This window comes from Choristoneura fumiferana, chromosome 5 (assembly GCF_025370935.1).
Source record: "Choristoneura fumiferana chromosome 5, NRCan_CFum_1, whole genome shotgun sequence".
Classification (NCBI taxonomy): Eukaryota; Metazoa; Arthropoda; class Insecta; order Lepidoptera; family Tortricidae; genus Choristoneura; species Choristoneura fumiferana.
In genome coordinates, this window is record NC_133476.1 from 826,593 (window position 1) to 838,428 (window position 11,836).

At 44.2% G+C, this 11,836-nt stretch overlaps 4 protein-coding genes across 4 annotated transcripts in view; 1 reads left to right on the forward strand and 3 right to left on the reverse strand.

Moving 5' to 3' along the window:
* Positions 1-5,415, forward strand: part of LOC141427878 (uncharacterized) — a 167,437-nt gene extending 162,022 nt beyond the window's left edge. Inside the window, 3 exon segments of the mRNA XM_074087468.1 lie at positions 2,095-2,307; positions 3,232-3,398; positions 4,368-5,415. Of these exon segments, the coding sequence (XP_073943569.1) occupies positions 2,095-2,307; positions 3,232-3,398; positions 4,368-4,626 (639 nt within the window). The 3' untranslated portion in view covers positions 4,627-5,415.
* Positions 5,416-5,737: 322 nt separating this feature from the next.
* LOC141427888 (intracellular hyaluronan-binding protein 4.S-like) lies at positions 5,738-7,790 on the reverse strand. The gene has a single exon (XM_074087482.1). The coding sequence runs from the start codon at positions 7,579-7,581 to the stop codon at positions 6,343-6,345; it is 1,239 nt and encodes a 412-aa protein (XP_073943583.1). The 5' UTR covers positions 7,582-7,790; the 3' UTR covers positions 5,738-6,342.
* Positions 7,791-8,914: 1,124 nt separating this feature from the next.
* On the reverse strand, positions 8,915-10,434 carry LOC141427752 (glutamine synthetase 1, mitochondrial-like). The gene has a single exon (XM_074087345.1). It carries the CDS (start codon positions 10,270-10,272, stop codon positions 9,070-9,072), a length of 1,203 nt encoding a protein of 400 aa, XP_073943446.1. The 5' UTR covers positions 10,273-10,434; the 3' UTR covers positions 8,915-9,069.
* An 18-nt stretch (positions 10,435-10,452) lies between these two features.
* Positions 10,453-11,726, reverse strand: LOC141427753 (uncharacterized). The gene has a single exon (XM_074087346.1). It carries the CDS (start codon positions 11,645-11,647, stop codon positions 10,469-10,471), a length of 1,179 nt encoding a protein of 392 aa, XP_073943447.1. The 5' UTR covers positions 11,648-11,726; the 3' UTR covers positions 10,453-10,468.
* Positions 11,727-11,836: the final 110 nt, after the last annotated feature.

Below are 11,836 nucleotides of genomic sequence, written 5' to 3' on the forward strand. Positions count from 1 at the left end.
ACTGTAAAATATCGACATCATTCTCACAGCGAAGACGGCGCTTAAAAACTACAGGAATCTACCAATTTCCAAATACATTAGTTGTCTTGTCGGATATTTTAGCGACTTCTTCCTTGCTGGTGTGCCAGTGGGCCAAGATTTAGCTGCGATTCGCCAAATTTATATAAGTATATTCTTTAGTGTTTTTGTGTCGGAAATCACAACTGGACGGTTGCCAGTTCTTCCGACCTACTTTTACCTAAACGCTTAACGTATTTCGTTACACAACACGGCTAAATAATAACTACAAGCTCATAAGTACTGTTCCCTTCACACGGACTGGTTAAAACGGGACAGAATGAATTGTTTTATGTCTATGATCAACATTATCTGTGCTAAGATTTCGGATATTTCCTTTAAAGAAAGTCACAATTTTTTTTCGTGAAATAACAATCATCTTTTTAGGTATAATAAACTTATGGAAAACTGACTGTACCTACTAGTAGAATCCGCGTGTTGAATGTACCTAAGTACCGTAGTGTGATTGGCAATCAATGTTGGAATGATAACGGCAAGGTTATGGGATTGATTGACGACATGATATCATAGTTACACCCTGTTTATGCTTTTGCCAAATAAATGAATAAATACTTATTTTGATTTAGGTACGCGTCGTTAAATATGTCTAGCGTATTCCCACGAATTATTTATTCTCATATCATCACTAAAGAATCTTCGTGCTAGGTACCTACCTACGTAATCATGTATGTCACATAGATTTATTTGGTTTCGGTTAACGATATAAGCTTCATGAGACTTTCATATACATCCTCAATTTCAGTCTTTTCAATCGAACGCATAGATTACCCCATCGAACGCCATCAAAATATAAACTGACGGACATTCACAGCCATCAGGCATGATTCTGATCTATTTCTGTGTAAAAAACCGGCCAAGAGCGTGTCGGACACGCCCGAAATAGGGTTCCGTAGCCATTACGAAAAAATTAAGTAATATTTTTCTAAGGATTTCGTATTTTGTACGGAATATTCCAAGTTTAGGTATATTTTATACCTTAGGCTGCTATAAATTTACTCTTAAACTACTAATAATTCTTAAGAATAAACTTAAACGTTATAGTTTTCCTTGTAAGTTTGATATACTTACTACCATTCTGAATTTTTTCTAATTTTTCCACCCACCCGTTTAGATTTTAGAGGGGAGGGGGGGACGCATGATTTTAATGAAAATTTGCACTTTAAAGTTGAATATTTTGCAAACAAATCACTGAATCGAAAAATCGTTTTGGCAACCCCCCCTAATGGTTTTAAAAGACCAATGATACCCCACACTACAAGGTTGGATGAGAAAAAAAAACCACCCCCACTTTACGTTTATGGGAGGTACTCTAAAAATTTTTTTTTTATTTTTTATTGTACCATTTGGTCGGCATAGTTAACATATTATATTCGTGCAAAATAACATCTTTCTAGCATTGATAGTCCCTGAGCAAAGCCGCGGACGGACAGACAGACAGACATGGCGAAACTATAAGGGTTCCGTTTTTGCCATTTTGGCTACGGAACCCTATAAACGCATCCTTCATTCAATCAGTCTGGCCTACGCCTTTATTCCTGACGAATTTGGCGTGTTGCCTATGCACAGCGCTTTTGATGGCTGACTAGACCGATGGCCCACAGGTTCGTCCACAGGCCTGACAAGAGAAGTTTGCGGTGGTTGGTGCAGAACCGCCTTGGTGTCGTTTCTGTCTCTTGTCAGCTAGTGTCTTGAGCCAGGCTTCATCGCAATACTTGCGACCCTCGAATACACATTTGCGCCAATCAGTGCTCTTTTCCGCTAGCTTTTCCCACCTGACCGATAGCCCACAGGTTCGTCCACAGGCCTGACAAGAGAAGTTTGCGGAGGTTGGTGCAGAACCGCCTTGGTGTCGTTTCTGTCACTTGTCAGCAAGTGTCTTGAGCCAGGCTTCATCGCAATACTTGCGACCCTCGAATACACGTTTGCGCCAATCAGTGCTCTTTTCCGCTAGCTTTTCCCACCTTGGTGGTAAATTTTTTAAAAGACTGCTCTTCATAAATCTGTTTGTCATTCCAGACAGCCCGCTGCGTGTCGTCTTTGGAGCTGACGTTCGCGGTGTCGGAGCGGCTGGCGGACGGGCGCGTGCTGGAACGGGAGTTGCGGCCCGGCGGGCGCGACCTGCCCGTCACCGACAAGAATAAGAAGGACTATCTGGAGCGCGTCGTGCGCTGGCGCGTCGAACGCGGCGTCGCCGAACAGACCGAGTGGCTCGTCAGGGGCTTCCACGAGGTACGTCCGTCACTGGGTACTGGGTACTGGGTGCTCTAAGGACTATCTGGACCGCGTCGACCATTTATTCACAACACAAGACACAACAAATTAAGTACAAATAGACAACACGAAGGATAGTATGTTGTCATTGCGGTTGCGAATCGGACACTGGCTCAGCAGTGTTAAGTTAAAACACCCGAGCGCTGATTTTCAGCCAGCACCGTCGGCCGCCTTCGAACTATCTCGGTAGCTTTAGTTCTTCGGCAAATTTACAACCTATTCCTGACATAGAATACGGAAGTACCTATTCTAACCCCTCATCTCCCAATAATATACAAATGCAGGTCACTTACGTAACCACGTACGTCATCGTTTACTCTTACTAAACAGCAGCATATTAGTGTGGTAAAACAGAAGCCATTTGAAGGTTTAACTAAAATTAAAGATAGTTAAGGGATCGTAGAGTCAGAAGTAAAGGAATCATTGCCGTCGTCATAAGGCGTTAGCGGCATTGGCGCATCTACCTAGGATTATTTTCAGGGGGCGCATGGCCTGGATTTTTCTGTGAAGATAACAGTATTACAGAATTTCAAATCGGCAGCCCAACATCCTGGGCCTGGGGTGGGCACCCTCCCTCCTATAGGTATACGCCTATGGTCAGCGATAAAGGACAGGCTAATATAGAGTTGTACAAGGGCGTCGCCAGCCGGTGGCCCATGAGGGGGCAAGCTGATATGGAGAATGAGAAAAATATGAATTGTAGGTAAAATCGAGAGCACAATAAGCTTTTCACTTATAGTAGGTACGAGCCTTACATCTACGGCGATTGTAATAACTTTGGTTTGGTTGTTTTACACTAGGCAACTTTTTTAGAATCTCTAGGGGGGGGGGGGACAGGGGCAGCTTCGTGTTGTACTAACAAGTATTTGTTTGTTCGTTCAGGTGGTGGACCCCCGCTTGGTGGGCGCGTTCGACGCGCGCGAGCTGGAGCTGGTGATCGCGGGCGCGCCCGAGCTGGACGTGGCCGACTGGCGCGCGCACACCGACTACCGCGGCGGGTACCACGAACACCACCCCGTCGTGCTTTGGTTCTGGCAGGCCATCGACAGGTAAAGACATGATATTTAAAAAAAATGGAAACAGTGACATGAACTGAATTATTTTGACGACATGCGTGTTACTGGCATAGGAGTAAGAACTAAAGTTGTTAAACTATTCAATATTATAAATTAGTTTTGTTTAAAAATGACATACTTAATACAAGCTATTTTTCTTGACTGTAGTTGCATTGCCATCCTACTACATTTCCGTACCAGATTCCAAATCGACGCCATTAAACGTTGAGTTCCGTCCTGCGGAGACGATCCTGGTCTGGTCCTGATGGAGGATGTCACTGCCAGATTATTGTATTGTCACCAGATTGACATATTAGTACCTACCTACGCTACGCCAAATTTCAAGTCAATCCGATGGCACGAAAGTTGAAGTGAATGATTTGATTACACACACAAACACACAACTACAAAAAGAGCCGATTGCATAAAAGGAGAATGAATGAGTTATTGTCAAAATCCTGATGTCGTTACATGTCATGTTCTTGTGTGCGTAACCTCAACTCTGGTGGCACTACCTATACATTTATATACAGTTGTCAGTTGTCTTTCCGCTATTCCACGCTAGGTGGCAGCACATATGCAATTTTGATACACTTTCCTACACAATAGACTCAACGATATACCGTTGCCATAAAGTTTTTTAATCTTTTCTTTATTGTGAGGGAGGGAAACGAGCAAGAGAGTTATCTGATTGGAAAAAATCACCATCGCCCATACTCAAGGAAGAAGTCATCGGCCCGTCGCCGGCCTTTTAAGAAACTATAAGCCCAAAGTAAAACACAGAGGGCGTCCCGGGACTCACGTGCGAACTCACAACCAACCCTCTGTTTGACAGATGACATCACAGTTTTCTACTGTCCCACTTGGGCACAGGCCTCCTCCCAGAACGAGGGCTGGGGCCGAAGTTCCCATGCGGCCCAGTTTGGGACACCCACTGTATACTAAATGTTGATTTATCCCCAGGTTCACGAACGAGCAGCGCTTGCGGCTGGTGCAGTTCGTGACGGGGACGTCGTCCATCCCTTACGAGGGCTTCGCGGCGCTGCGCGGGTCGACGGGCCCGCGGCGCTTCTGCATCGAGCGCTGGGGCCGGCCGGAGTCGCTGCCGCGCGCGCACACCTGCTTCAACCGCCTCGACCTCCCCCCCTACCCCACGCCGCAGCTCCTCCACGAGAAATTGCTCCTCGCCGTCGAAGAAACCAACACGTTCGGCATCGAGTGAACCGTAGTGCTAGGACGCTCCGACGCGTCGGACTTGTACTTTAACGCTTTCATCGTAAGCGAAGTGTATTGTGGCTGTGAAACGGGCTCGGCCCCGTCTTTAGATATTACGCTTTACGTCACTAATTATAAATTATATCGTAACCTCGCGCAACCCTCGCCGCCGATACCCGCTAGCGCTTATCGAACGGCGGCGGTTACTGCTCGCTGATAAATTGTAATAGAAATAGTTTGTTTTTAATATTGAAAAAATGTAGAATCTGTAATATCAGTTTATTGGAAAAATACGTCGTAAATATTCCGTTACAAACAGCGCTAGTCAGCTTTACCTACGTAATCGCTTACACGGGACATAAGTAAGAGCTCCTGTCATTCCTCCAGCTACGGCTCGATTAGCATAACAAGCATTTTGTTTTAATTTTAACATTTTGTATAACTAAATTGTAATGGCTGGGACAGAAAATATGAACGAGAATTTTGGCTGTTCAATTTTATTTTCAAAATGAAACGAGCTCTTTGTAAGTAACACTTAGTTCTATGCTCAAAATTATACAGCATCCAGAAACTCCGTTCTTAGAACAACAACACCGATAATGAGGTGAACAAATGTAAATACCCTATTTATTGCTTATGTACTCATTACACTTGTGTAAGTTCATGTTTATTTTTTAAGTGATAGCTCTATTATGTTGAATATTTAACTACCGTGTATTGTTTTATTGTGTAAATTTTAAGTAATTTGTTTTTGTGTGAAAGTGACAAAATGTGTCAATATACAATATTACTTACATCAATTAGTTTCATTTTGCCATATTCCCTACTCCTACAGAGCAGTCACCTTAGCGGCCCACCTGCTCATATTAAACAATACTATACCATGTGGAAAAATAATGACAGGGACAGAGTCCACATGCCAGATGAAATATGATCCAATACACAAGCTATTTGTAACAAAGTTGATTACAATATAATATTCCGTCCATTATTATACACAGGGTATGCAAAAGTTTAAAGTTGCATGGGGGAGGAAATGCAAGGTGTCAATCGGATGGTTAATTCATCAAGTTAGTGGACAGACATAGCATAATGTTAGTAAAGAATAATGAAGAATATTCACACATACAAAATGTTTATTTTTCAAGAAGTTTGTGTAACAACAAAATCAACCTTGTTATTTTAAGACCTTAACTTTTAAACATATATAACTATTTACAGTTCCCAGTCTGCATTTGTCAACACAAACCCATGATATAAAATGCAACAAGGGTTATTTTCATCACGTTCTACACTAAGTTGTGACGGAGTTAATTCAATTTGTCACAGTCTGCAAGTTAAAACCTTAATCCATTATAACTTGTTAAAGTTAACTCAAGCTGATGTGATTACAATATGATAAAAGCTACTGTTAAGATAGATCAGTATGCATTGGAGCATATTGTGTTCAAAATAAAACCTTAGTATCCTCCCCCTTCGACACGCGTCAGGCGAGACATTAACATAGTCAAGATGATATCATGAGAATTTAAAAAAAGCCTGCCAACGCCAAATCCAAGATTCAAAGACGATCAACATCAGAACCGACTAAACTCTATGTAATATAATACACACTGGTGTAAATATTTTGTATATTTACTTCAAAAATAACGGTACATACAGTATTTAATTTGTATTTCTATCGTACTCTTTCAAAAGGGGGAAGAGCGAAGGCTCACTGAGTCTAGCCAAGAGAGGGGAAATCCTTGCTGTCGTCCACTTTGGGGGGCGCCGGGTGCGCGCGCGGCGCCGGGCGCTCCTCGGGCACGACGTCCTCGCGCACGGCGCCCGGTGGGCCCGACGGGCCGCCGCCGGCCGCGCGCCCGCGCCCACGGCCCCGCCCGCGCCCGCGCCCGCCGGCCGCGCCGCGCCGCGCCGTGTCGTTGAAGGTGAACTCGATGCCGAGCACGCGCTTCTGGCGGCCCACGCGCTGCGGGTAGTCGGCCAGCTCGTACTCGTCGTCGCTGTCGTCGTCGTCGCCGCCTTCCTTCTTCTTCTCGAGCAGCACGAGGTTCTTCCACTGCGACAGGTCCTCGCCCTCGCCGGCCTTGCGCAGGTTCCACTGCGGCGCGGCGCGCTGGGCGCTGCGCAGCGCGCGGTACTCGTCCAGCGTCAGCTCGCGCACCTCGTCCTCGGGCGCGCGCTCGGCCGGCGCCTCGACCGCCGCGTCGCCGCCGGCCCCCGCGAAGCCGGCCGCCGCACCGGCGCCTGCGTCCGCCGCGGCCGCCGTCGGCGGCTTCTCCTCGACCACTTCGCCCTCGGAGCCGGTCTTGTTCAGGTCCTCCATGTCGTCCTTGATGGTGCCCCAGTTGTGGGGCCCGCCGCCCTCGCGCTTGTCCACGGACTTGACGCCGGTCTTGTCGGAGCCGGACCTCCTGTCGAACTCGCGCTTGCCTCTGTTGTCGTACGGCAGTCGCGGGCCGCGCGGCGCTTCGCGATCGCGCGGGTCGCGAGGCCGGGGCCCGCGGCGCTCGCCGCCCTCGCCGTTATCGTTGAAATTGCGCCTCTCGAAGTTGGGCCTGCGCTCGCGGTCGCCGAACTCGCGACGCGGCGGCCTCGGCGCGCCGTCCTTGTTGTCGACGGCGCCGTTCTGAGGCCGCTCCTCTCGGCGGCGCGGCGGCGGGCGCTCCGCATTGGCGTTGCGGTCATTCGCGCGAGGGGGTCCCTTACTCTTTTGTTGTTCGCCGCTCTTGTTGTCTTGGGACTTCACATTTTGGGTTTCCTTGATCCCTTTCCTGACGACGACGCTGCCGGCCTTCGGTTTGGTTTCCGGCTTGCCCTTATTTTCCTTTTCGGCTTCTTTGGTCTTCTTTTTGAGCTCCTTAGCCTGCTCTCGCGCTTTTAACGCATCAAGAGGATCGGACTCATCATCTAGAAAAAGAGCGTATCTGTTAACGACCCCCACACCGTAGGAATTCTCCATTGTGATCCTCTTGATGTTTTAATCACACAATAACTGGATGTTGTTGGATAATTTTACGCACTCTAGTAAGGCGACATTTTGTCTTATTTTATTGATTTCATTTAATATGGCGGACAAACGCACTAGCACGCCATATGACGAAAGGGAAAGAATAGAGAATAAATTAACATGGCGGATTAAAAAAGCAAAAACCATGAGCCGTAGTCTATGGCAGTGTGCAAGAAAAGGAACGAAAGAGATAACCCGTCTCACAGGGTTCCTTCAAACCGTTCAAGACAGAAAAATAAACGTCATTTTATTTTAACTTTTCTGTCCTTCATAACACAAAAATATTAATAATCTTAATCTTGATCATGTTTTAAAGATGCTTAAAATCATGTAAAAATCAAGATTAATCAAAATATTAGAAGGTATTAAAAAAGGACAACATTTGAAATTTACTTCGTCATGTTGTATTATTAATATTACAATTATTGGTCAAAACCACAAAAATCTAGTTGGTAAATACAAAATGTAAAAGGACCTTCCGTGCCAAGCTTTAACACTGTACAGTCGAGTGGGGTGGAACCTTTTCATAACCAATTTAGCTATTTCTTTGGCAGATTAATGGGATGTCAAGATGACATTTTAGTATTCGCTAATCCTGCCGTGAAGCAGCAGTGCTTGCGTTGTGTTTCGGCGTGGAGAGTAAGACAGCCGGTGAAATTACTGGCACTTGAGGTATCCCATCTTAGGCCTCTAGGTTGGCAACGCATCTGCAATACTCCTGGTGTTGCAGATGTTTATGGGCGGTGGTGATCTCTTATGCCATCAACTTGCTCGTTTGCCATCCAGTCGAATAAAACAAAAAAAACAAAGGTTCTACCCCTAGGATTTTCTCAGATGTCCCGAACTTTTCTTTGTGTTTTTACTAGCTGTTGCCTGCACCTCCATCCGCGTAGAATTCGTTTATCGCTATTCCGCGGGAACTTTGCAATTTTCCGGGATTATAACTATCCTACGTCCTTCCCCGGGATTTAAACTATCTGTATACCGAATTTCATCTAAATCGGTTCCGTGGTTTAGGCATGAAAGGGTAACAAACTAAAAAATAATCACAAACTTTCGCATAATATTAGTGGGATTTGTAGGATATGAAAAATAAAAGGTCCCGAAATTATTAAGAAAACTAGAAGGAGATCCAACTGACAAGACAATTAGTAACGTGTCGCGATTATAAATAGTGGTAGATAATTACTTGGTAATAACAATAATTATATGGAAATAATTTGGGTTAATATAAATGCAAAAGCTATGAACCTGAATCCAGACAAATTAATTAATAAAAACAACGTTAAGTGACATCCAAATATAATGACAAAAGTTATTTTTATAAAAAATAGATTATCTGACTTTTACACATGAGGCATAGACGGTAACCGGGATCAACTGTCCCAGGTGTACACCAGGACAGAATAAAATTATCATTGTTACTGCACCAGCACAGAATTACCGGCAGCCGCCACCCCCTCCAGCTGAGCCCAAACAGGTTTCCAAAATCAGACCGCAAACCAGGTACGGGTCACAATCTGCCGCTGGCCTTCTGTCTTCCATGAAACCTTTATCGTTTTCCTTGATCCTTCTTTGCAATCTTATGGAAGCCTTACGACTAGCTATGCCCCAGGAAAATTTGTCAAACGGAGCAGTCTCAAATTTTCCTGACAGACGCATTCTATTCGTTTTCTCATCATTACCATAGTTTACCATATGTTTCATATGGTTTTTCTCTAACTTCTTAATACATTCTTCTATAAATCCATAGCCTCCTGGAGCAGTGCGCATTTTCTTCACGCTGAAATTATGATGCATTCCACACCCAGGGTGAAGCATCCCCATTGGCTTAGGGTGGTAAGTGATATCTGCACCGTAGTCTTCGCCTACTCGCGCCAATATAAATCTTGCCATCCACATATCATCAGCGGCTTTTATTCCAATGGTTGTGCCAATTTGGAATTCCCAACAGGCATGCATTACCTCCGCGTTGGTACCTTCAAAGTCGAGGCCCGAGTACAGACAACATCTAGCGTGAGATTCGCTTACGTCTCTACCGGCTATATATTTTGCTCCAACCCCGCAGTAGGAATATTCGTATTTGACTGCAGGGAACCCTCCACCTTTAGGCCATCCAAACCCCCAGCCATCTACATCCAGCATAGTATACTCTTGTTCAAGCCCAAACCAAGGCTCCTGATCCTTGTGCATTAAACATAAATCATTGCAAAACTTCCTGTTATTCGTCTTTGCTGGTTTCCCGTCACCCATGTACACTTCATTAAAAACTAATACGTGTGGCTCCATTCGGAAAGGATCTCTACAGACGGATATTGGAAATAGCTTGGTGTCTGAGCTGCCCGTAGTAGCTTGTCCCGTAGAGCTTCCGTCGAAAGCCCATTCGGGCACTCCCTCCGGAGAATACGGCATACAATTAAGAATTCTGTCCTTGCATCTCAAATTAATACCGGAACCGTCTATCCACACGTAAGTTGCTAAGATCTTATTACAAGGAAATGGGAGCCTCATGTAGCGGTCCATAACCTTCTTGTTCGTGATGTGGTTGATATTACATGACAGCAGATGCCTTTTTCTACTTACCAAAACATTGTGTGGTCTTTTGAGAATTATTGCTTTTAGCAGATGATTCATTGTGTACATAATTACTTTTTTAACGCTTTGATTTTGAACCAATACTATTAATTTTATTTTATTTTTCTACATGTTTTTGCTATTCGTTTTTTTCATCAGTCAGGCAATTTGATGTACCGTTTTCAAAATCGTTAAGTATTGTTTTTTTTTTGTATTTGTTTGACAGAGAAGTGGCCAGTATTAAATATTTTAAAGCTCTACGGAACTATTTGCAAGTTTGTGCGAGAAGAGCGCATATCCTATAAGGATCACAATCTCCTGCAGGTCGGCGATCTTCAAGGAATCCCTTATTTTCTGCTACTACACTTCTTTGCAATCGAATAGATGCTGCCCTATCTGCAACGCCCCACTTGCAAGTGTCGAATGAAGCGGTTTCAAATTTACCCGTTAACCTTTTTCTGTTATCTTCACCATTACCGAGGCCATATTGCTTCATATACTTTTCGTGATTTTCACATAGTATTTTACACACTCTTTCTATTTCAGCGATTCCTCCATCACATCGCATTTTATTAACACTGAAATTATGGTGACAACCTATTCCTGGTTGATCTTTTCCCATTGGTTTTGGGTGATAACTGATACTTACTCCGAAATTCTCAGCAACTCTCTCTAACAAGTAGCGTCCCATCCATAAATCATCTGCGGCCTTAATGCCGGGTGTGGTCCCGACCTGAAATTCCCACGAGCCTTTCATAACTTCTGCATTGGACCCTCCAAAATCTATACCCGAGTATAATGCTGCTCTAGTATGACATTCAACTATTTCTCTTCCTGCCACGTGATGCCCAATACCGCAATAAGAATATTTATTTTTTAATGCAGGATAGCCACGTCCTCCTGGCCACCCTAAGGGCCATTTTTCTTCATTAAACATAGTATATTCCTGTTCTATCCCAAACCATGGATCCTGATCGGTAATACTACTTAAAATTTTAGCACAATTTGCTCTGTGGTTCGTAGGTGTAGGCGAGCCATCTCCGTGTACTGTTTCGCAAAGAATAATGACATGTGGACTCTTCCTAAAGGGATCTTGATACATAGCAGAAGGTATCAATAGCGTGTCAGAATCGTTCGTTTTTGCTTGTCCGGTTGAACTTCCATCAAAGGACCATTTGGGTATCATTTTTAGATCACAAGGTTCTTTATCTAGAACTCGATCTTTAGACCGTAACTTGATACCTGTTCCATCAATCCAGACGTATGTGGCTAGAATTTTATTTTTTGGTACTGGTAATTTCAAATAATGAACATAGGACGCGTTAATTGGTCCCAAGAAGTCAGTTGAACAGTGGTAATGGTGCAATTTACAAACAGTTTGGTTAAACATGGGTAACGATTTCATTCCCAAACTTCGGCATAAGCCGGTTTTTAAAATACACATTTTTACTTTCTACTTTAAATAATATCTTCAGCACTATAAAACTTTGAACTAAAAATAATAAATTCTACACTACTAGAAGGCTGCGATATTTTTTATGTAAATCTAGTTGGGTTCCAATTTTTCCCCGTCATGCCTGCCGTGATTGCACCTTTTGCTTTGGTTAGCTATCTGTTTTGTCTGTGGGTGGAG